General features: G+C 48.3%; 3 protein-coding genes across 7 annotated transcripts in view; 1 reads left to right on the plus strand and 2 right to left on the minus strand.

The window, feature by feature from the left end:
- The window catches only part of LOC114584795 (rho GTPase-activating protein 17), a 57700-nt gene extending 42835 nt beyond the window's left edge, over positions 1-14865 (plus strand). Inside the window, exons 14-21 of one of the 5 annotated variants that reach the window (XM_028706914.2) lie at positions 857-970; positions 1776-1867; positions 2175-2328; positions 5614-5856; positions 7438-7598; positions 8978-9595; positions 11321-11363; positions 13870-14008. In XM_028706914.2, coding sequence (XP_028562747.2) covers positions 857-970; positions 1776-1867; positions 2175-2328; positions 5614-5856; positions 7438-7598; positions 8978-9595; positions 11321-11328 — 1390 coding nt within the window. In that variant the 3' untranslated portion in view covers positions 11329-11363; positions 13870-14008. Of the gene's footprint in view, positions 1-856; positions 971-1775; positions 1868-2174; positions 2329-5613; positions 5857-7437; positions 7599-8977; positions 9596-11320; positions 11364-13869 lie in introns of all 5 variants that reach the window. The other 4 variants (XM_028706913.2, XM_028706912.2, XM_028706915.2 and 1 more) reach the window with 4 other exon arrangements.
- The window catches only part of SLC5A11 (solute carrier family 5 member 11), a 342594-nt gene that overhangs the window by 294205 nt on the left and 25399 nt on the right, over positions 1-22990 (minus strand). The window lies entirely within an intron of this gene.
- Positions 15325-22528, minus strand: TEX47 (testis expressed 47). The gene is made up of 7 exons (XM_028706927.2): positions 22405-22528; positions 21887-21956; positions 20543-20646; positions 19288-19352; positions 18660-18855; positions 16828-16987; positions 15325-15509 (listed from the first exon to the last, which is right to left on the minus strand). The coding sequence occupies exons 1-7, from the start codon at positions 22483-22485 to the stop codon at positions 15472-15474; spliced, it is 714 nt and encodes a 237-aa protein (XP_028562760.1). The 5' UTR covers positions 22486-22528; the 3' UTR covers positions 15325-15471.

Genomic DNA, 22990 nt, shown 5'->3' on the forward strand with positions numbered 1-22990 from the left:
TAAGGAAAAGGGGGTTATAAAGTATTAACCGATTCCTATAATCACAAGGGTGAAACGGCTGCCAGGCTGTATATTTTCGGAGCTGTAAGGACAGCAGAGTGGGATGCAGGCAGATTTGATGCACACAAGAGCATAGAAGGAAACCTTAGAAGCTGCCATATCAAGTTAGACCCTTGGTCCACCTGTCTCAGTATTGCCAGCTCTGCAGAGTTGCAGGCAGGGATCTTGTCTTGGCCCTCTTTGGAGATCAAACCTGTGACCTTCTGCATGCAAAACAGGTGCTTTAACTCTGAGATACAAACACTACCTAGCATAAACAAAAAAAATTCCTTCCAGTAGCACCTTAAAGACCAACTAAGTTAGTTCTTGGTATGAGCTTTCGTGTGCATGCACACTTCTTCAGATACGAAAGCTCATACCAAGAACTAACTTAGTTGGTCTTTAAGGTGCTACTGGAAGGAATTTTTTTTGTTTTGACTATGGCAGACCAACACGGCTACCCATCTGTAACTACCTAGCATGAGCTTCTGTTGCTCAAGCCCAGTGAAATGAAGAGGTAAGAGCCAGGCAGTGGTTTCCAATGGATGATGTCCTGTGTTAGGCAGCGGAGTGGGTTTCTGTTTGTGTTCTCTGCCTCAGGCACCGAAACTCGTTTGACACGGCTGTTCTTTGGGTCCTCCTGCCCAAGTAGTTGTCAGGATTCAAGATGCTACAGGGGACTTTTACCAACCCCTTTCCTTCTCCCAGAAGAGAGAATGAGCTGAGAATTTATTAGAATCAGGGTGGGGATGTCCCTGCAGCGTATTGAGCCTTGTTTCACATCCAACTCTTTTAAATCCTGAATCATTCCTGGCAGGTACTTAATCAAATTCCTTGCAAAGCTCGCTCAGTACAGTGATGTTAACAAGATGACGCCCAGCAACATTGCCATCGTGCTGGGCCCAAACCTGCTGTGGGCCAAGAATGAAGGGTAAGTGATCAAGGGACTTACAAAAATAAAACCCTGGTGCAGCTTTATGTTTTTAAGCACAAAACCATTAGCAATTTGCCATAAGCAGGTTGACCACTCTTCACGCTTCCACTACTTTTCACATCGTTTACATGTTTTACCAGATAAAAGAAAGTCCTCCACACAGTGTAGAGGTAAACTATGGAACTCTCTCACGCAGGAGGCAGTGAGGGCTACTGACCTAGATGGCTTTAAAAGTGGACTAGGCATATTCATGGAGGAGAGGGCTATTGATTGCTACTAGCCACAAGGGATATGCTCCACCTGCAGTGCTTCTGAATACCAGCTCATGGAAACTGCAGGACAGGAGAGTGAGCTTGTCTTGGGTCCTTCTTGAGATACCCAAGCCGGGCAATGTGAGAACAGGATGCTGGACTGGGTAGGGCCATTGACCTGATCCAGCAGGTTCTTATGTCCTTACACTCGCAGACCACAATTAAGTCACCCAGCCCAGCTGGGGGATCTATTTGGGTAGGGGGGAGGCCAGCTCTTGAGCATCTGCAGGCAGTTCTGGATCCAAAGCAGAGTTGTGGGGGGAGGTGTTCACTGCTAATGAATCCCAGCAGGTTAAATCCACACCAGTCTTTCTACTGATTTCTATTCCATTTATTTGATTATGTGTATTGGAGGGGGAAAGAGGTGGATTGCTTCTTACAGCAAGAAACTGATGATAAGGGGCAGATTTTATTGGAGGTAGCACAGAGGAGGTGGTCTTCTCTGGCAAGTTTGCTGCTCACTGTGGATTTGCTCCTGCGTCTCTCAACAGCTCCCTTGCAGAAATGGCAGCAGCAACATCCGTGCATGTGGTAGCAGTTGTGGAGCCGATTATCCAGCACGCCAACTGGTTTTTTCCTGAAGGTAAATGGCCCATTTCCTCCATTTTCTGAGGTTAAGATGCTATTCTAAATAGTTGGTTGCTGAATGATGAGCTATTGTGTATATATACGCTTTGTCTCAAACTTTTCTTAATGAGACAAGAGGTGCAGAGTGAATTCATCTCAATACTTGCATGTATGAGCTATAGGGTTTCTTTGAGGCTTACATAATATTTATCAGCTTTGAACTAAAATTAAGTCCAGGGAAAAGATGGCAAAAGATGCCTGGAAGATGGGCCTTGGAAGATGCGCCAGGGCAGATAAAGAATAAACTTTCTTTTCTACTCCAGAGGTGGATTTCAACGTGTCAGGAGCCTTTGTGGCACTGCCTGCGGTGAATTCGAATCACCTACACACAGGGAATGACTACGACTCGGGGACCTTGGAGCGGAAGAGGCCCATCAGCATGGCCGTGATGGATGGGGAGCAGCTGAGGAAGGAAGGGTAGGGCAGCCCCCCATCTCCCTCTGACTTCCCTACCCCCTTCTGGCCCCAGGGGCTTAACCTGTTCCTTCAACACTGTTGGGGAGAGGTCAGCTTAGGCCTCTGTCTGAGGTTGTTTCTGGGGTCATTCACCTGGTTTATCCGCCTGAACCAGCCTCCCTCTCTTCCCCATACATTAGAAATTTGGGCTGTTTCCACCAACTCTCTTTCCCTCCTGAGGCAGAACAGTAGCTGGGTAGGAAATAGAGGCAAGTCAAGAGCCACAGAATCATAGAATTGTAGAGTTGGAAGTGTCACCTAGTCCAACCCCCTGCAATGCAGCAATCACAGCAAAAGAAGCCCCAAAGAGCCCAGAACTTCTCGGTCCCTTTTGGCATTTCTCATCTCTCCCCTCCCTTTCTCTGCCGTAGAACGTGTTTATTGTGTGTATAGATAGCTGATCTCTGAAAACTGGTGGAAGCTGACAAAAATCTCTCACGTTTTTTGCTTCTCACATAACCAGTTTGCACCTGGGAAAAGTACACAGTGCCAACTTCCATTTAAATGCAGTAGCAGCACAGATGCTAATTGACTCCCATTAGCAGAAACCCACTAATAGTTTGAAAGCCTGAAAGTCAGATAGGCGGGTCTCTTAACAAACCCCTTAATGCAGCAAGAAGGGGTCCCAGTGGGTCTCCCCCCTTTTGAAAGGCATCCTGCCATTTTGATACCACCCCGAAAGAAGCCCCAAGGGCCTACATGCATTCAGGTTTGGACACCCACTGTAGCGCAAGCCTATCTAAAGTTGAACTGAGTCAAGGCGTTGTTCTCCTGAGACAGCTGGCCGTGTCAACAGGGCCCCTGGGAGCCCCATAGTACAGCTGGGGGCAAATGCGGTGCCGTTGCAAACAAGCCCTTAGTGGTTCCTTTCCCCCTCGTTGCTGCAGCCTGAGGAAGATCCAAAGGTAACATACTAGCATTTCCTTCTCCCTGTGTTCCATGCATGATGCAAGCCATGGAAGGTTGGTGGGGGAAGCTGTCGCTGTTGCCTATCTTCTGAGTCATTGGAGCAACAGTAGATGGAATTTCTCTCCTCTCAGATTGCACAGTGCCTACAGTAACATGGTATGAGGAAGGCCTCACAGCAGAGGCTTCTGATTTGGTGGGGCAGCAGCATCCATTGCTCGGCGCTAGAACTCCCAGAACCCACTTTTGTTGCTTCTCCCCTCTGCACCAACCCATCATAGCTTTTGTTTCATCCCATCAGTCTCATCCCCTTTCCTTACAGCTACCTGGCAGGGATGGGGAACCCATCTTTCAGCCCAAAGACCACATTCCCTTCTTTTTTGGGTGTGTGTAGAGCGCATGTCAGTGATGGGTGGGGCCAGAAGAGGAAGTGGGCGGGGCAGTTAGCAACAGTTTCTCATTTTCTACAGTAGGCAAGTTTCTTCACACATTCTCACACACCCCTCTATCCAGATACAGTGGTGCCCCGCAAGACGAATGCCTCGCAAGACGAAAAACCCGCTAGACGAAAGGGTTTTCCGTTTTTTGATGCGCTTTGCAAGACAATTTTCCCTATGGGCTTGCTTCGCAAGACGGAAACGTCTTGCGAGTCTTGCGATTTTTTTTGCTTTCCCCACCTTTTTCTAAGCCGCTAAGCCGCTAATAGCCTTTTAGCCGCTAAGCCGCTAATAGCGCTAATCCGCTAATAGGGTTGCTTCGCAAGACGAAAAAACCGCTAGATGAAGAGACTCGCGGAACGGATTATTTTCATCTTGCGAGGCACCACTGTAAATGCAAGTGGCATGGTTAGGATCTGGGAGACCAGGGTTCAAATATCTACTCGGCCACAAAGCTCACTAGGTGACTTTGGGCCAGTCACTGCCTCTCAGCCTAACCTACCTCACACGGTTGTTGCAAGGATTACATGAGGGGTGAAGCATGTACACCACCTTAAGCTGTATATAAATATAGTAAGTAAATAAATGATCAGCGTTCACAGACACATTCTAGCCAGGCAAAAACATGGAGGGAGGATGTGATGCAGGGCCAGTGAGGGGTGTGGTCTGGGCAGAGGTCTGGGGGCCAAGGAGAGAAACCTGCAGGGCTGCTTTTGGCCCTCAGGCCTGAGGTTCCCCACCCCTGTCCTGGAAATTTGTTGCTGCCTTAAGTTGAACTAAAGCTAGGCAGGCTCTGCTTATCCAACTGGCTTCTCAGTTCATGTTGGCACTAAATTCCAGCCTAACAGGCCTTCCCTCCCCTTGTGAATGGAAGAGCATCATAGTTCAAAATGCAGAGGTTTTGTTTTGCTTTGTTTTTTAAAAAAGAGTTACGCTTTGGCTTACTGCAGTGTGGCTAGACTAGAGGTCATTCACCATCTATCCATTGCTAAGTTATGGTAAAAGTCTCCCATTTTTCATGCTTTTGTTAGTGCAAATTAATCAGGGTTGTGTGTTCTGTCCTTAAAAAAAAAATCATTTTAAAATGGGGGGGGGGGTGTCTCTATGATTAGATTTTGCAGATGAAGCAGAATCGGCATATTTGGGCTGGTTTGGCATCCTCCTGCATTTGGTGGGCATGCGAAAAAAATTCTGCTAGGCACACCCTCCTTTCCATGGAGGATCATAGTCAGTTCAGTCCCAGTCGTCCCCCCGCAGTGGGGCTTCTAAGAATTCATAATTCAGTTTGCCCAGCTGTTCCAAAACCTTCGTTCCTGGCTCTGCTGGCTTCCTGTTTCCTCGGGAAGCTGGATTCTGTGCCCTCCTTTCTCTGAATTGAACTGGTATTGCAGAACACACCCATCCCTGCAATTAATACTGAATAGAGGTACAGATGCAGCGTCCTTGGCTTAATCAAAGGTGGCGGCAGCTTGAGCACATCAGGCTTTCGGATCAAAACTGCAGCCAGCATCCTTTTGGTAAGAAGAGGCACTAGTGTGCCAGGAGAGAAAGTGGTACTTCTTCTTCCAGCATGTATAAATGCTCCTCTGTTCCTGTGACCCAAATAGTTACCCTGTGGACATGACCACATGACCACTTGCCTTGATGTTTGCTCATTGCTCATGTGCCCTTCCTACCTGTTTGATTGTGCCAAGGTGCGCTGCATGCCTCTTAACTCTTAACAGTGTCCTGCAGACAAGTTTTGAGAGCTTTTCCCTGCTGCTTCTTTGCATGCCGAGCGGCAGGGACTAGTCTCTTGTCCAGCCCTCGTAGCTGAACTGCCCTTGTTTGTTTTCTGGGTGTTTTTCTGTGTAGCTACTAGTCCGCATGGTGTGTTTTCCGTCTCTCTCTCTCTCCTCTGTAGCTATGGTGTCAAGGTTATGGACTTCCAGGCGAACCCCAGGAGAGGTGGCACTATAAGTAGAAAGCACACAGCCCCAGCTTTCCAGCCACCACTTCCGCCCACTGAGGTTGGCCCGCTGGCACAGGCCACAGCGGAGCAGCACCCACAGGGCCCTGGGGCTGAGCCCGCCCCCTTGGGTGCTGCGTCCACCCCCCTTCCCGGCCCAGCAGAGCAGTCCCAAAGCCAAGGCGCTGAGGACGGCAGGTAAGATGGAAAGAGTTCAGACCGAAAGACTTTCGCAGAGACTTCCGTCTGTTTCAGCCTTCCCCAACCCTTTTTGGACTATAACTCCCATCAGCCCCAGTGGATGCTGGGAGCGGTAGTTCAAAGCAACTGAAAGGTCTCATGTTGGAGAAGGCTGATCAATTAAATCAAGGCAGTAGCAAAGTCCTTTTGAAATTGAAAAAAGCTCCTGGCAAAAGACCAATTCACATGTTCTTCCTTCTTGGTCAAGGTGTGCCCCGTAATTTGCCTCATTCGAAAGGATTTAACTGGCAAGGCTAACCTGCACTTTTGCAGGACTCTCACAGGTTGATGTTCGCCTGGCTTGGCCCCTGGGAGCAGGGACATCCTCCCTCCTTCGGCAGATCAGGGGTTGGAGAGTGCAGGTCGACTCCTGCTGCACACCCATATGGCCCCAGCTGTGGAAAGCAGCCACCCTCTCTCTCCTTCCCACCCAGCCTTGAGAGCCAAACAGCTTCTTCCTTCCTGCCCATAGCTAGAACCTCCACAGGTCTGGTCTTTTGTGTGGTGCCGAAGTAGCCTGTGCCATGGGCCGCCTCCTCAGCCTGAGTCACGAAGTCAGAGAATGGTAGAGCTGGAAGGGACCCCAAGGTTCATCTAGCCAAACTCCCTCTCTCCACCTTAGCCCTTTCTTCTCCCACTTGATGTGGGTGGTCAACTGGAGCTCAACATGAGCTACACACTGTTTCAAGAGGAGTTTGTCCTAATGCTCCCTGTTTCTTGTCCATGTGTGTTCCTGGATGTGCAAATAGTCCTGGAGTGAAGCATAAACCCCCTGGAATAACCTCACCCTGCCCTTGTCAGTGCTTAACAGCAGTGTGCCCCTTACCCAAACAACCCCCCCCCCCAATGCATGTCTGTGTTGGAAAGTATACAAGTGTGGGTTTTGGGTGAGGAGGGTAGGTTAGGACCAGCAACTCAGAAGTCAGTTTAACTTTCTTACCTACCCTATAGTGTAGCCCAGGAATAGGCCATCTCAGTCCTCCAGATGTTTTGGAACTACAACTCCCATCATCCTTAGCTAACAGGACCAGTGGTCAGGGATGATGGGAGTTGTAGTCCCAAAACATCTGGAGGGCCAAGTTTGCCTATGCATGGTGTAGCCTTTCCCCAACCTGCTGCCCTAGGGCTGATGCAAATTCTGGTCCAATGCAGGCAGAGGACACAATCAGACTTGGAGAAGGCTGCCACACTTATAGTCCTAACCCCAACCAGCCCTCTTGAGCAGGTGAACAGTATTTTATGCACCAAGGCAGGTCTCAGCCTGCTACTTGGATCTCTTCACCACACTTGGGTAGTGGGATCTTTAGAGAGAATCCACTTACGCCTCCCAATAGCAGAACATAGGAAGTGCCTGCTGGATCCCATAGCCCATTGAGTCCAGCATCCTGTTCTCACAGTGGCCAGCCAGATGCCATAGTAGGAAACCCTCCGGCAGGACCAAGCTCACAGTGTTGCCCCCCTCCCATGTATTCCAGAAACATGCTGCCTCTGGGACCCTGAAGGAGCAGCCTTTGATCAGAGTCTTTTCTCCCTTCCCAGCAGTTCAAAACCAAAGGACCCCACGACTCCTCCGCCCACGAGGAACGGGGGGCACGGAAGCGCCACTCAGGCCTACCCACAGCCCAGCGCTGCCACCAGCCAGCTCTCCGTGGGGCAGTCGCAAGTCTCTGCAGGGCCCAGTCCACATGCCGTCAGGCGAGGTTAGTCCTTCAGGAGTCTAATGAACATGCTTGCGTTCCAGGAATAGGTTGACGACCGTCTCAACATACTAAGCTTAAAGTTGGGACTCCTGCAGGCTCTTCCTTGGGCATCTGTTTCTTGTTCATGACAGTAGCATCACTTGTGGGTGGGAGGGGCGGGATAGAGTGAGTTATTCCAACACTGACTCCTGTTTTGGGGTGCATTAAGAGGCAATGGAATGTGCCCAGTGCTGTTTTTTTCTAGAAAAATAGGTGCCGGTACTCACCATGAAGTTGTTACAGTAAGTGTCACACTTTTTAATAACAAAAAAAAGAGGTGCCAGTACTGCGTACCTTTGAGTACCCGGGGGACAGAGTGTGTTTGACATGGCGGTGGATGGCTACTGTTGTCATTCTGCACCCACCAAACATGGAAGGTGATGCTCTATTAGCCTTATTTATTTGCTTGTTTTTTGTGCATGAGTGTTTTAAGTTTAGTTAGCATCTCTTGCACTAGGAGAGGGTGGAGGTCAAGGAATGGTGGGCAGGGTCACGAAGAGGTTGACTGAAGGGGAAGGGGGAGGTGGTGGAGGAGGATTAAAATTATTACCTGCCCTTCACCAGCAGGTCCCAGGGCAAGTTACAACCATGTACAAAATTCAGTATTAAAAACAGTTAAAACACACTACATTCAGGGCCCTGAAGAAGCACATCTCCTGCAAAAAGGCCAGGGTAAAGTGATTGCTGAAAGTTGTATAGTGAGGAAGCCAGGCTCACCTCTGTGGAGAGAGTCCCACAATTTAGGGGCCACCACAGAGAAGACCAGGCCATGAGCTTCTGAGGAAGGTGCAACTACCAAGAGGTCTCTTCTGCTGATGTTAGCACCTAGGAAGGAGACAGTCTTTCAGATACTTGAAGCCTAAGTTGTTTGGGGCTTTTTACACTAATGTAAGCACTTTGAGTTGGGAACTGACAGCAAATGCAACTACTTTTGGAGAGGGGTTATATGACTTTCGTAGGCAACCCCAGACTCTAATCTGACTTCTGCATTTTGAACCAGTTAGAAGTTTCCAAGTTGTCTTCCAAGGGCAGCCCCATCTCGAGCACATTGCAGTAGTCCAGTCTGGATGGTTGATGGCAGGGAAGGGGGCCATCATGCAACTTCCTCCTACTTTGCATTTTGATTGGTCAAATGTAACTTCCGAACGATCCCTCTGAGTTCTGGCAGGCTTCAGGTTCCGCCAGGTGTTTCCAGGGGCTCAATACCTCTCGGGGCAGAAAAGAAGAGAGGAGCTTTTAAATGCTAAGGATGAGAAGCTCCATGTTGATGTGAGGCGGTGAAGAGACTGCTTCTGAGAGGCATTTTAACCGCTGACTATTCCTTCTGGCCTTCCTTGCAGCCGTGAAGAAGCCTGCCCCAGCCCCTCCAAAGCCAGCCAACCCACCTCCCGGGCAGCCGGGGAACCAAAGTGCCCCCTCCGCCCCTCAACCGCCCTCTGTTTCCCCAAAGCCCCCCACTAGAAGCCCTTCTCCCCCCAGCCAGGGAGCCCCCCAGCCCAGCCCTGTCCCATCCCAGGGCTCTGCCCCCCGACGGTACTCCAGCAGCCTCTCCCCCATCCAGGCCCCCAGCCACCCGCCACCCCAGCCCCCCATGCAGATGGTGGCCACTCCTCCTCTCCAGCCGAAAGCCAACACTCCCAGCTCTTCCCCGCCTGGGTCTGAGCCCAGCCTGGAGCAGCCCTCGCCCACTCCTCCCCACACGCCCACGCCCCCCGACACCCCACCCCTGGAGAAGCACAACCCTGCAGCCGCCTCCCCGGCTCCTCAGCCCCTCACCCAGGATGCTCCGCCAGCTCAGTCACCGCCTCCTCAGATGGGCACGTTGCCCAGGCCGAGGCCCGTGCCCAAGCCAAGGAACCGGCCCACCGTCCCCCCTCCACCGCATCCTCCAGCTCCTCACCTGGCCGGAGACAGTCCTCTTCCTGGTCCCCCTTCAACGGCATCCCGCATCGTGACTGGTAAGGACTGCTTCTCTGTCAGCTCTGTCTCTGTGAACCTCGTGATATTAAAAAAAAACTGTGCCTGGAGGTGGTTGGTTGGATGTGGCTGGAGAAGGGGGAGAGAAATGCTCTCGTCTCCACCACTGGGACAGAAGTGGAAAGAAGGCAGGGAGAAGGGAGTTTCCCCAGAAGAAGAGAAATGGCTCCAAACCGGCAGTAGACGTGGTTTCATCCGGGTGGGGATGATTGCAATCCATCAAAGAGCACCACGTGGAGTGAAAAAGAAGACAGACAAAACTCATTTGGGGCTTTGCATCAGCTAACCCTGAAATGCCTTTAAATCAGAGCAGTTTTATGGCTACAGCTACCAAACGTTTCTTGGAATCACAAGTTTTATGTGCAGGTTTCTAGAGAGAGAGAGAGGTGCTTGAAATGTGAAGAGAAAAATGCTTAATGGTTGGATAGACAGAAGCAAATACTGTACAGGTTAATTTTTTATATTTTTTTTGCACTGTCAACCATATTTCAAATTTCTGCATAAATCGGATTTCAAACACTATCTCGAGTTTTCACACTCAAGAAGTATTGTAGCCACATTTGTCTGTGTGCGTGCGTGTAGTTTTAGCATACCGTTCTTCCCCTCCTCCGTACTCCCCCATCAGGACAGCTGCACCACCCAAATGATTCCGTTTCACCCCACCAACATTGACAAGCAGCATGCCTCTAATTGATCTCGCTTATTGGAATGTTTGGGAAGCTCTGTGACATTTTGTTAGTCGTATAGCCAGTAATCGGCTCACAAATAGGCAAAGCCAGGTTTTTTTTTGCTTTTATATATAAAAATATTTCTGTGTCATGATGTCATAAAATACCAGAGTGGTTTACAGTGTTAAAGCAGAGAACATCGTTTCAAAAAATGAAAAATACCTATAATCTTTGAGATGGCTGGCAACTCAAAACTAAGAATGCATCAGCTGCAAAAGCCTGTCAGCATGAAAAGGTCTTCAAGAGATACTGGGAAGTCAAAAGGGAGGGTGCCTGCTGTATCTCTGCCGGAAGAGTGTGACTGCCGACATGAAACGCCCAACTTCTTATTGAGACTAGTTGGGCCACTGTGACATGGAGTTGCTCATCCCAGCATGTCAGACTGCAGGATTTCCACACAATCCGCCCCAGAAGCTGTGCATTTAGAAAGCTTCAGCACAGCTCCGTAGATGCTAGGAAGAGCTTTCTTGCAGCCAGATGGTGGCTCGAGTCCCTTTCTGTGCATATGGAGGAGGACGCTGCTTTGTCCTCAGGAGTAGCCGCCCTCCCACTCCTTGACACCTAACGAAGCAGTTCCTCTGAAAAATAATGTGTTACCCCCATTTGGGAAGCCCAGGCTGCATCAGTGCCCACAAAGCTGACCAACCTCCCTGCCAACTTTTAATCTGGGTTGGGTGCTTCTTAATTATGCTTAATCTCAAAACAGCATTGTGACGATAAAAGCAAGGCTCCCCTTTTCCCTTTCTCCTTTTGTCGCAGGCTGAAATAGCGCATGCCCCATCCTTTTATTTATTTATTTATTTTAGCAGACCCTCTAACATGTTGACCACCTTCCTGTGCTGGAGCTTAAAGGGCGCTGGGAATAATAAGAAGCTCTATTTTTTAGCTGCGCAAATAACCCATTGAATCCCCTCTAGGTTGCAACGCCAACTTGCCAATAATAATAATTCTAATTGAGAATTTTATTAAACAATCTAGATGTTTGACCTGCATTGTTCAGTAGGAACTGAGATTGGAAATGGTAAGGAGGCCTTTCGATTGGCCAGAATTGTTATGAATGCATAATCATGGACGCAGCTTCGTCCCTTTACTAACAGGTCACTGTTAACACAGCTTGCTTGCACCCAGGACTAACCCTGCATGTCAGAGAAGTGATGCTACCCTTGTGGTCCTTTGTTTTGCCCCCCCCCTTCCTCCTTTTTAACACATTCACCGGATGTATCCCAGGATCCTGCCCTGTCCATTATTTAGCTTCTTTTCTGTCTGCTCCATCCATACTTGGAATACGGAATGAATTCCTACTCCTCAAAAATCTTCAGAGCCTCATAGATGGCAACAGCTGACCTACAAGCCAGCCCTCCCCTCCCCTTTCTCTGTTTCTCACTGTGGGGGTAGGACCTGTTGGTATTTTTTCCACTTGAAACCGAGACACAACCTAAGAGGCTCCACAAATGCAACACTGAAGATATTAGCAGCTTCACCGTTAATTGCTGAGCCATAACTGGTATTAATTAAACATCATTCCCTTTCCCTCCATTGCGAAAGGCCCAGGAACATGGGGTGGGGATAGAGAAATAGGATGGAGAAAAGGGGCCGCTTGTACAGATTGAAAGCTCACATATAAATGGGAAGCTGTTGAGCAGCTGAGCCCAGCCTTGGGACAAGTCGCGACTCTTCCACTCTGCTCCTTGCATGGAAGTTTCTGCCTGCGGAAGCTGCTGCAGTTGGCTGGAGCTGAGAAAGGTGGCCCTGTGCTGTTCCAAGTCATCCTCATAAGGCAGTTGTTAGGCAGTATTGGGGTGCATTGTACTAGGGCAGGAGGAGAACTGGGTTTCAGCCTTCCCTGACACAGCCGAATGCATTGCATTCTGCACCACCCACGGAAGCATCTGAAATCTGCAAGGGCTCTGCTCTGTCACCTTCAGACAGGGCTTTGCATTTGAAAGGAAGAAGTGACACTTGCCACCCAAGTCCCAGGGGTCTGCACATACTTGAAAGCAAGCACTGTTTCCATGTGCGAGATGTCAGGTGTGCTTCTAGCTTTTCAATGTGGGGGGGGGGGGTGGAGTGTCTGCTGGCATCAGGCTGCTTCTCTGTGCCACACAGGATTTCATGGTGTGTTTGCTGCTGCTTTGTTGTTGTTTGGGGGGGGGGAGGTGCTGAGTTGCAATGTACAGCAAATCCTGAGCAAAATGTTTGTTCCAACCCTTCTCCACTTCCAGGTTCTAGCAGACTTGCTCTGTAATTCTGCAAGCTTTCCCTTGTATTTGAGCAAGTCCAGAAGGCGGAAATGATCCCTACTTTGGGGATTGGGGTAGCTCCTTCAGATGAGATTTCCTTCCCAAAGCAGTCTCTGTCCCTCATGGTGTCTCAGCTAGCAGTCCTTGGGCCCCATATAGTTGGACTGTCCTGCAGTGACGCTGTGGTCTAAACCACTGAGCCTCTTGGGCTTGCTGATCAGAAGGTCGGCGGTTTGAATCTGCACGACAGGGTGAGCTTCCGTTGCTCTGTCCCAGCTTCTGACAGCAAAGCAATTCAAAAGCACACCAGATAAAGTAGATAAATAGGTACTGCTGCAGCAGGAAGGTAAATGGCGTTTCCGTGTGCTCTGGCTTCCGTCACAGTTTCCCGTTGTGCCAGAAGCGATTTAGTCATGCTGGCCACATGACCCGGAAAGCTGTCTGTGGACAAACGCCAGCTCCCTTGGCCTGAAAAGCAAGATTAGTGCTGTACCCAATAGTCGCCTTTGACTGGACTTAACCGTCCAGGGGTTCTTTACCTTTACTTTTTTTACATTATATATATGTCCACATAGTTCTTCCAGCAGTTGTCAATAGACTGCTTTTCATTAGCTTTTCTTCCTTTGGGTAAACCCGGGGATAAGGTTGTATATTTTTTCCCTACACTTACAACACTGTACAAGTTCAGGATCTGGAAGCAGGGCAAACTCTCGTCACTTTTCAGGTCTGTTCTGCAAGGAATGAGACTCAAGCCTTTATGGCTGCAAGACGCATTTAAAAGGATGTGGATTAATATGAGTGGAGGGTTGGATCCAAAGTTCCCATGGGGCCAGCGACCCAACTCCTTGCTTTTCCCCATAACTAGAAGAATAAATGAATACAATTTCTTTGGGTCATAGAATCCAGTGTTGTCTTGGCACAGTGTTGGGGTGGAGGAGTTTTATACATATACAGCCCTGTCCATAAGCTTCGAAACACCTCTTCTCTGGGTCAGTCTTCCCCAACCTGGTATCTTCTGGATGTTTTGTACTACAGCTCCCATCAGTCCTTGAGGTTGACGGGAGTCAGAGTCTAAAACATGGCCATGGGGGTGGCTTGGGGTGATGGGAATAGTAATCCAAAATGACTGTGCTGGCTGGAGCTGATGGGAGTTGCAGTCCAAAGCATCCAGAAAGCACCAGGCTGGGGAACGTTAGTCTTGCTTTCTGTCGTCTCTGCTCACAAGTCTGTGCCCTTTCATCATTGGTGTTGTGTGTGTGTGTTTCCCCCCATGTCTTCTCCACGCAGACTCTAATTCCAGTATTCAAGAGCCACCACGAGGCCTCCCTGCTGCGGAACTTCCGACAGAGTCGTCAGCTTTGCCAAACCAGAGCTCCCACAACCACCTTGTGCTCGACATCAATCACGATACCGAAAGCACCGCTTTATAAACAAAAGAAACCACTCCAGGGCCCCAGCTGCTCCTGCCCCAGCGGGAACCTCACCAGTCAAGGCTCTACAGTGAGGAGCTTATGGAAATTGAAAGATGGGGTGGGGATGGTGACACAACCTCCCCCTTTGTGTCTCCAGAAAAGAAACACCTACCCCGCTATCCAAAGAAGTTTAATGACCTGTGTCTTGACCAAGGTGCCTAAGCTGTGGCTGGGATGATGATGGTCTGTCTGGCTGCCCCTGAAAAGTATATCGGAAGCTTAATTGCTGCTGTTAACAGAGATGGCTGAACAATTCCAAGAGAATCCAAAGCAATGCATGTATAATGGAAACAACCTTTTAAAGGCCTCTGTTGAACTCTTCCTCTTAATTCTTTTTTTTTTTTTTTTTTTTTTTTTTGCTCTTACCAAGGAGATGGCTCACAAGAGACGTTCCGTCTCTGACATGCTGCAGACTTTGTTAAAATATGAACCAAAAAAAAACAAAAAAAAATCAACCCTCAACCTCCACTTGTGCTGGCAGGAGGAGACTGCTGGTTCTCAGTCCCTTTTGCCCTGGCAGTGGAGAAAATCCTTGTGCCTTGATGGACTGTTATACTGTAGAAGGAAACGTACTGTCTCTCTAACCATTTCAGTGCTTCTCTCTCTCTCTCTCTCTCTCTCTCTCTCTCTCTCGTCCAGTGTTGTTATTTACTCCTCTCCCCCCCCCCCCTTTGGTTTTCATAGTTATTTGTATTAACCATCCCTGCTTTGGTTTCTGTAACACCCATAAAAACAGCTGCTGTCAAGCTGAAAACTTCGGAAAACTTTGTGTATTTACTTTCAGTTGTTATAAATGAGTTGGAATTGGAAAGCAGTTTTCTTTTCTTTTTTGGAAACATCGCTTTGGAGTCATCTGCTTAGTAAAATTATTCTCACTTCTGCTACTGTAAGGAAAATGTCTTCTAATTAAAATGGTATACCACCAGAACAGCTCCCCACACTGGGAGGGGCATCACTGCCTTTGAATAGCACATTCAGGGGTGGGGGAACAAACAGTGTGAGCCAAATAGGATTTACTCCACCTCTACACTGGCTAATTAGTTCCACAATAGCATGTATGCATGCATGTGTACATAAAAATACTAATTCATTGAAAGTGAAGCAGTAAGCAAAGATGTAGTGTCACTTTTTGTAAGTCTCTTAGTGGTAGGAGAGCAGAACTGAGTGCAGTCTCTAATTTAGAGAGTGCAGCCACTCAGAAGACACACACCTTGTTGAAATTCGTTTACAGTCCCTATGTTTATAAATGGACACCGAAACTGTAGGCAACACCTGGCTTCGCTAACACGTTTATTGCTGCCTTGACCCTTGACCCTGTGTGCTGGAAGGAGGTTTAATGGACGTTGGCATTCCTAGCCAATTCTGCAAGTTAACCCTTGAATTCCTACCCATGAAAACGCTGGCAGTTTGGAAGGTTTCATGAAATCATATGAGTAGGAGTAGGCCACACACATTCTGCAAGGAAGAAGGAGGAAATTATAGGCAGTGTCAGATCATTAACAGCCCTTGCAATTCCCCGTACACCAGACCCTCTCAGGAGCTGATGTTTTCCTGCCTTCGGACAGTAATAGTATAGAACTGTTATAAATAAGAACGTAAGAGGGGCCTGGCAGCTTGATCAGGCCAGGGGCACATCTAGCCCAGCACCCTGTTTTCACAGTGGCCAACAAATCCCTATGGGAAACCTTCAAGCAGGACCTAAATTCAAGAACCCTCTTGCTACTTGTAGTTGTCAACAACTGGCGTTCAGAGGCAAAAAAGCTCCAACAGTGCAGGCAGAAAGCAGCGCCGGATTACCATATAGGCAGAGTCAGCACTGGCCTGTTGGCTCCATGCCTCTTGGGACCCCGCGACAATGAATCAAAATAAGAAATATTGATTTGATCTTGAAAGAAAATTACAATCAAGTTTTCTCAGTTCAGTGTTATCCCATTAGAGCGGGGGGGGGGGCGAGATTTCTAGTGGCCTGGGGCCTCCACAGGATTTAATCTGGCACTGGCATAAAGTAGCCGTCATGGCAAGTAGCCACTGCTGTTCTCAGATGCAGGATGGACGAGCAGATCTTCCCCTCAAAGGCAGGTCCCACTAGTTTGGTGGTTCCAGGGTCTCCAGGCACAGGAGACCCACCCCTTTGCTGAGGTTAAGCAGGTTTAGGTCTGGTCACTGCCTAGAAGGGAGACCTCTGGGAACCACCAGTCTGCTACCATGGAATCCATGATGGGGGACAACAAGCAGGTGTGAAGGTAAGAGAATAGTAAATTGGACATCCCTCCAGAGTTGCACTTCAACTTCCTTTAACGAGCTAGAAGAGCCCCTCTGGGCAGGTGCATGATATATGCATGGCTAAATTGTAGCCTGCTGTTGTTGTGTTGCTCTGCCCACCTTTGCTTCTGCCCCCATCCAACACTGGCATGCAGCCCTTCACCTGAAAAAGGCAGTGTGGTCTAGCGGTTAGAGTGTTGGAGACCAGGGTTTAAATCCCCACTCGGCCATGAAGCTCACTAGGTGACTTTGGGCCAGTCGCTGCCTCTCAGCCTAACCTACCTCACAGGGTTGTTGAGTTCCTTGGGGAATGTAAATACAATCAATCAGTCAAGGTGCCCCACTCCTGGTAGGATATAAATCAAATAAATAAAGGTTCCCCACCCCTGACCTAACAAACATGGTTGCTCCTTTTCTCCAGGATTTTCATTTTGTACCCCCACCCGCCCATGATTCTCACATACTGGAGAATGGTGCCTATCGGCGGGAAGGGTGGCAGAAGGCAGCGTACCTGAATCCATTTTAGGCTGCAAAGGATTGTTGTATATCTTCAGAAACTCCTCTGGACTGAGGCACTCCTTAGCCTTGCACAAATACTGGATGGTTTCTGCTGGCATCAGAAGTTCCGGCACGACCGTGTGGAGACAATCGCTGAGGCCTTTATTGCCCACCTTTGATGTCCACGGGGAGGAAGCACATTGCCAATAAAGAGTATTGCAGTGATTAGTTTTCCTTCTGCAACTGGAAATACTTTGCTCACCTTTTCTTCCTTAAATGTTCCCAAGTCAGGGTTGGTTGGTTGGTTGGTTGGTTGGTTGGTTGGTTGGTTTTTAATCACGTAACATAAGCAACCTAACGAGAAAGCAAGAACTTAAAAACAGTGGGATCTAAAGCAAGAGATCAGTCTTAGCTTTCTTAGTTATTATTCTCTTGATACATATTGTTATGTGCAAAATAGAAAGTATACATTAAAAATACCATAACAGATCAAGGAAAAGAAATAAAAGCAAGCTAACTGAAGCAGGGGTGGGACGCGGGTGGCGCTGTGGGTAAAAGCCTCAGCGCCTAGGGCTTGCCGATCGAAAGGTTGGCGGTTCGAATCCCCGCGGCGGGGTGCGCTCCCGTTGTTCGGTCCCAGCGCCTGCCAACCTAGCAGTTTGAAAGCACCTTCGGGTGCAAGTAGATAAATAGGGACCGCTTACTAGCGGGAAGGTAAACGGCGTTTCCGTGTGCGGCTCTGGCTTGCCAGAGCAGCGATGTCACGCTGGCCACGTGACCCGGAAGTGTCTCCGGACAGCGCTGGCCCCCGGCCTCTTGAGTGAGATGGGCGCACAACACTAGAGTCTGTCAAGACTGGCCCGTATGGGCAGGGGTACCTTTACCTTTACCTTTAACTGAAGCAGATCATGCTAAAACTCCCGCCCCCCAAATGCCTTCCAAAACAGATGTCAGACTCTTAATCTTAGGGTTGTGGGTTTGAACTGCATGTTGGCCAAAAGATTCATGTATTGTAGGGGGTTGGACTAGATGACCCCCGCAGTCCCTTCCAATTCTATGATTCTACGATTCTTCGAACATCAGAAGAGCCTGGCTGCTGGGTCAGCATCCTGTTCTCACAGCAAGAAGCCCCAAATGAAAGCCCACGTGTGCTCTCCACTCAAAGACAAAGAAAGGCACCAGTTGGAATTAATAGCTTTATTTTCCTGGTATGCAAGCATAGCGTCTGGGGAATCAACTCTTGATAGCTTTGGGGCAATCGCGGCCAACGAGATGCAGATAATATGATGAGGTTCAACACACTCACCTTACCTAGAACTCCTAGACATCCAGTGAAGCTGAGTGTTTGAAGACTCAGGATGGATAAAATTAATTTATTGCACACACAGCACCTAGTTAAACAGGGACTCAGTGCCACATGAGACAGAGGTGGCCACACACTTGGATAGTTTTAAAAGAGGATCAGACACATACATGGGGGAGAGCCATCAATGGCTACTAGCCACAATGGCTGTGCTCTCCCACCATGGTCAGATGCAGTAATGCTTCTGAATATCAGTTGCTGGAAACCACAGGAGCGGAGAGCGCTCTTGTGCCTGGGTCCTGCTTGCTGGCTTCCACAAGGAACCGTTCAGCCGCTGCAAGAACAGGGTGCTAGAGTAGACTAAGGTTACCAGCTTTTTTTCAATGACTCCGGGGACACTTTTCAACTTCAATAGATTTTGTATGGGAACTGATTTGTAAATTCGGGGACTGTCCCCAGGAAACGGGGACGTCTGGTAACCTTAGACTAGACAGACCATTGGCCTGGTCCAGCAGACTCTTCGTACGCAAATACGTCCTTACCTTGAGAGTCGCAAGATAAACTCCCAGTTTCAGGTTGAGGGTAAGGCACTCTGTGATCACTTCTTCTGTCGTCTGGGTCTGGGTAACATCTTCGAGAGTTACTGGGACTTCCACTGCTGTGGCGTACCACTGGTTGAAGAGTCTGGTCGGGATGTTGTGAGACATTGCTAATATCTTAACGTCCTGTATTAAAGCACTGGGGGTAGGGGTAGTGATGGATGGACAGATCCGTCAGCTTTTCGTTTCTCTCCCTTTCTCATTCTTCCAATCCAATCTTAAATTCAGTTCCCCCACGTTTCCTGGGTTTGGGTGCGAATTTCTCCTAGTAAGCACATTTTTGCATGCAGCTTTGGAAAATATAGACATCTTTGCAAGCAATTTTCTGCCTGTGCACTAAGAAGGAGAAAGTTGATGGGCAGGGCCGTCCTCTGAGACTGTAAGTAAGAGAATAGCAGGCGAGTGGGGGCTGCACTCCAGGGGGTTGGACTAAATGACCCTTGGGTCCCTTCTCCAACTCTACAATTCTATGCTTCTATGAAGGAAGAATGAGGTTGGTGGGTCTGTGCTCCGTTCACCCTAATGGACCAGCCCCCATCAGTCTCCCCTGAACAAGTTTCCAATCACTTACTTTGAGTCTTGATTTTCAACAGCTGCCAAGTCCATAAGGATATGGTAGAGTGTGCCACTGGATGCCTACAAATTATTATTATTATTATTATTATTATTATTATTATTATTATTATTACTACTACTACTACTACTCCTACTACTACTACTACTATTTCCTTTTTCCCAGACAAGGACTCAAGACAGCTTGCAGATAAAAATGCAAAACACAGATAAAATAGAAAAGCTAATTACATAGAAAAGACCATCATTAAAAAGTAATTAATTGAACAGTAATACAAATGAAACAATATAAAGAAACCCAAATCTATTAAAAATGTGAATAACAACAGTAAAAACATTACATCACCAGCTCCCTAAAGGATTGTTGGAATAGAAAGGTTTTCACCTGCCAGTGGAAGAACAGCAAGGAGGGAGCCAGTCTGGCTTCCCTAGGAAGGGAGTTCCAAAGTCTGGGAGCAGCCACCAAAAAGGCCCTTTCATGCGTCCCCACTAAGCTTGTCTGTGAGGGTGGTAGGATGGAGAGAAGGGCCTTCCCTGAAGATCTCGGGGCAGATTCATATGAAAGAATCTGGATTTTCAAAGGGAGCAGGGAGTGGGGGAGGCATAAATGCTCAAGTCACTCTGGGGTCTGATATCCTCTGTTACTGAGGACAGGAATAGATTAGCACGAGAGGCAAAATGTGAGTTTTGACATTGTTTCTAAATTTTGGGTTTGATGGATGTGTTTAAGTCAAATACTCAGCTCCGGGAATTTCCAGACTCCCTGTTTTCAGGTGGGATTCAACTACCTATCAACAAACTCAGCTTTCACAGTTGAAGTTGGTCAGGTACTTGCAAAATAAAGCCACTTTTCCCAAAGACTGGAGAGTTTTCAGTAAGGAAATTGAAAGGCACTGGGAAGTTTGGGATTATAATTACTTGATGCAACATCTAACTTCCTCACAAACAAATCAGAATGAATGCACAATAAGCAGGCAATGTTGTCTAAAACTGCCCACAAACTTGGTGCAAATCAGTCAGAGGGAACGATCAATAAATTGCTTCCAAAATGCAAAGCAGCCTTTTGCAGAACCCAGCTGCCCTCCGGTGGCCACTTACCTGAATATAAATCCCATTGAGCAAAGCAAGTCATCGTTACAAGGAAATATGTGCAGACATTCAGTTGCATGTGGGATTTCTCTGGGATTTGTGATTAACGTGCACTATTATAGAAAGAGGGGTCTCTTGGCTTGAACCTGGTAGATCTGACTCACCTCTAGAATGTGCAGAAGACAGTGAGAGTAGATGAGGAGGATGCCTGAGGGGGACTCCCCTAGGTGGACCTTGGAAATCCTCTGGAAAAGTTGCTCATGGTATGCTTATGAAGAGGAGGGAGCGAAAGGAGACCAACTGAGAGATCCGCTGGAAAAACCATTGCCCAAGCGTAATGGACCCAAACAGGTCATGGCCATACCCATGGAGCCACACCCCTTCGAAGACTGTGCATGAACCGACTAGATGTGGCCCTCTGGATTTTTGTACCTGGCCCTCACTATTCTTCCCACATCATATCCTTTCTCCAGCCACAGCTACCCACCCCCTGGCCCTGCCTCTCACCCTCTATGAGTATTTTTACCTGGCTGGAAAGTGTATCTGAACTTCCATAATGCCTCCTACGAATGAGAGAGAGAGAAGTGTGCAGTGTTTTTCTTCTAGAAAGAGAGATGCTGGTACTGCCTTGAGTACTGCCAGGAAAAAAACACTAGGTGCATGTGAGACTGTGTCTAGAGACTGGCCTGCTGTACAAAGCTAATGTTTATTATTATTTGTTGTTGTTGTTGTTGTCATTTACCTGCCATTCACCCTAAGGTCCCAGGGTAGATTGCAACATTAAATCACAACATCAAAAAGAAGAAGAGTTTGGATTTGATATCCCTCTTTATCACTACCCAAAGGAGTCTCAAAGCGGCTAACATTCTCCTTTCCCTTCCTCTCCCACAACAAACACTCTGTGAGGTGAGTGGGGCTGAGAGACTTCAGAGAAGTGTGACTGGCCCAAGGTCACCCAGCAGCTGCATATGGAGGAGTGGGGAAGCAAACCCGGTTCACCAGATTACGAGTCCACCGCTCTTAACCACTGCACCACAGTTTTCACCCACTTACAATCATATAAATAAGGTGGGTCTTAAAAATATACAACTCAAGTGTCAAAAGGCTGGGTTAAAGAGGATGCATCTTCATCATCCTTCAGATAAGGAGCCAGACACACCACTGTGGCGAGAGAGCTCCACAGCTCAGGGGCCACCTAAGAGAAGGCCCTGTCCCAGCCTCAAAGGGCCCCCCTCCCCATGAGCCTCTGAGGGCAGAGGAACTACCAAGAGGGCCTCCTCACCCACCTCTGCCTCTGGCCCTGCCAGCCCTGGTATGTGGCCTTCAAAAGGTTGCCATAAGGGAATGCAGCCCTCAGGCTGAAAAGGATTCCCCACTCCTGCCACAGAAAAGCCCTGTGGAAGTTCTGCAGCCCAGTTCATCTCTGAGGCTGTTTTTCCAGCACTGGAAGAGGCACACAGCCAATGCCTTGCCTCCCGAAAGTCTGTGTGAGAGGGTAGCTCCCATACCTGTGACGTCTGCACTCTCCGCATTTTCTCGCAACAGCGCGACAAAGAACAGCCGATGGAGCAGGAATTTCTGGGGTCGGAGGGAAGGAGAACATGAAAGGTTCTGTTAGTAGCTATTTGCCTGCGTCTTGGGCCCATTTTACAGGAATGGCGATTGAATCTTACGCTGTTGAGAGCCAGAGCCGGAAGTAGGTCAGTAAATAAAATACCCTGTGTCAGTGAAGTTCATACTTTATTCAAAGAAGCCAATAAAGCTCAGGCCTAGGACACATGGCTACCCTTTGGGACTATGAAGAGGTTCAGAATGGCCGGGCGAAGCCTACACTACATGTGTAGAGGGCAGAGTGAGGCAACTTGAGAAGCCATGATATGGAAAAGGATGAGGAGCTGGTCTGCAGTTGTGGGAGAGCAGCAAGAATGGAGGAATGTTGAGGAGACCCTGTGCAGAGGCGTTGAGGTGGAAGCGTGGCCTTGTGTTGAGGAGAACCTTCCACCGCCACCCAAATTTCCCCTCACACCTTCATCTGTTGGCGCCTCTTCTCCTCCAGAGCACTGAGGAGGGTGCTCCTCGCCACAATGTTGGCCAGTATGTTGGCCATTTTGCCCAAGATGGCAGTTCCGGAACTCCAGAGAACAGTCTGAGGTAACTGACGCGTGAGGGAATGGCCTCCCCTAGGAAGTCAGCTCTATTGCCAGCCTGTGTTCTGAGGATGTATGAATCTATGCTTTGAACCTGCTCTACCCAAAAGAAAATAAGCAAATATATAGGATTGAGGGGAGGCCATCTTCGGATCTCCTCCAAGCCTGCAGTTTTATTTTTATTTTTTTGTATTTTTATTAAGTTTTCTGTTTTACAATTTGAGATACTCATTTTACACCCTTAAGATATCAATGACTTCCCTTCTTCTCTTTCCATGGTTCATTTTACATATCTTACATCCCTGCATATTTTACAAAAGCTATGCCATTCAGTACAGTGGTACCTCTAGTTACATATTTAATTCGTTCCAGAGGTCCGTTCTTAACCTGAAACGGTTCTTAACCTGAAGCACCACTTTAGCTAATGGGGCATCTTGCTGCCGCCGCGCCACTGGAGCATGATTT

This window comes from Podarcis muralis, chromosome 14, assembly GCF_964188315.1.
Source record: "Podarcis muralis chromosome 14, rPodMur119.hap1.1, whole genome shotgun sequence".
NCBI classification, from domain to species: Eukaryota; Metazoa; Chordata; class Lepidosauria; order Squamata; family Lacertidae; genus Podarcis; species Podarcis muralis.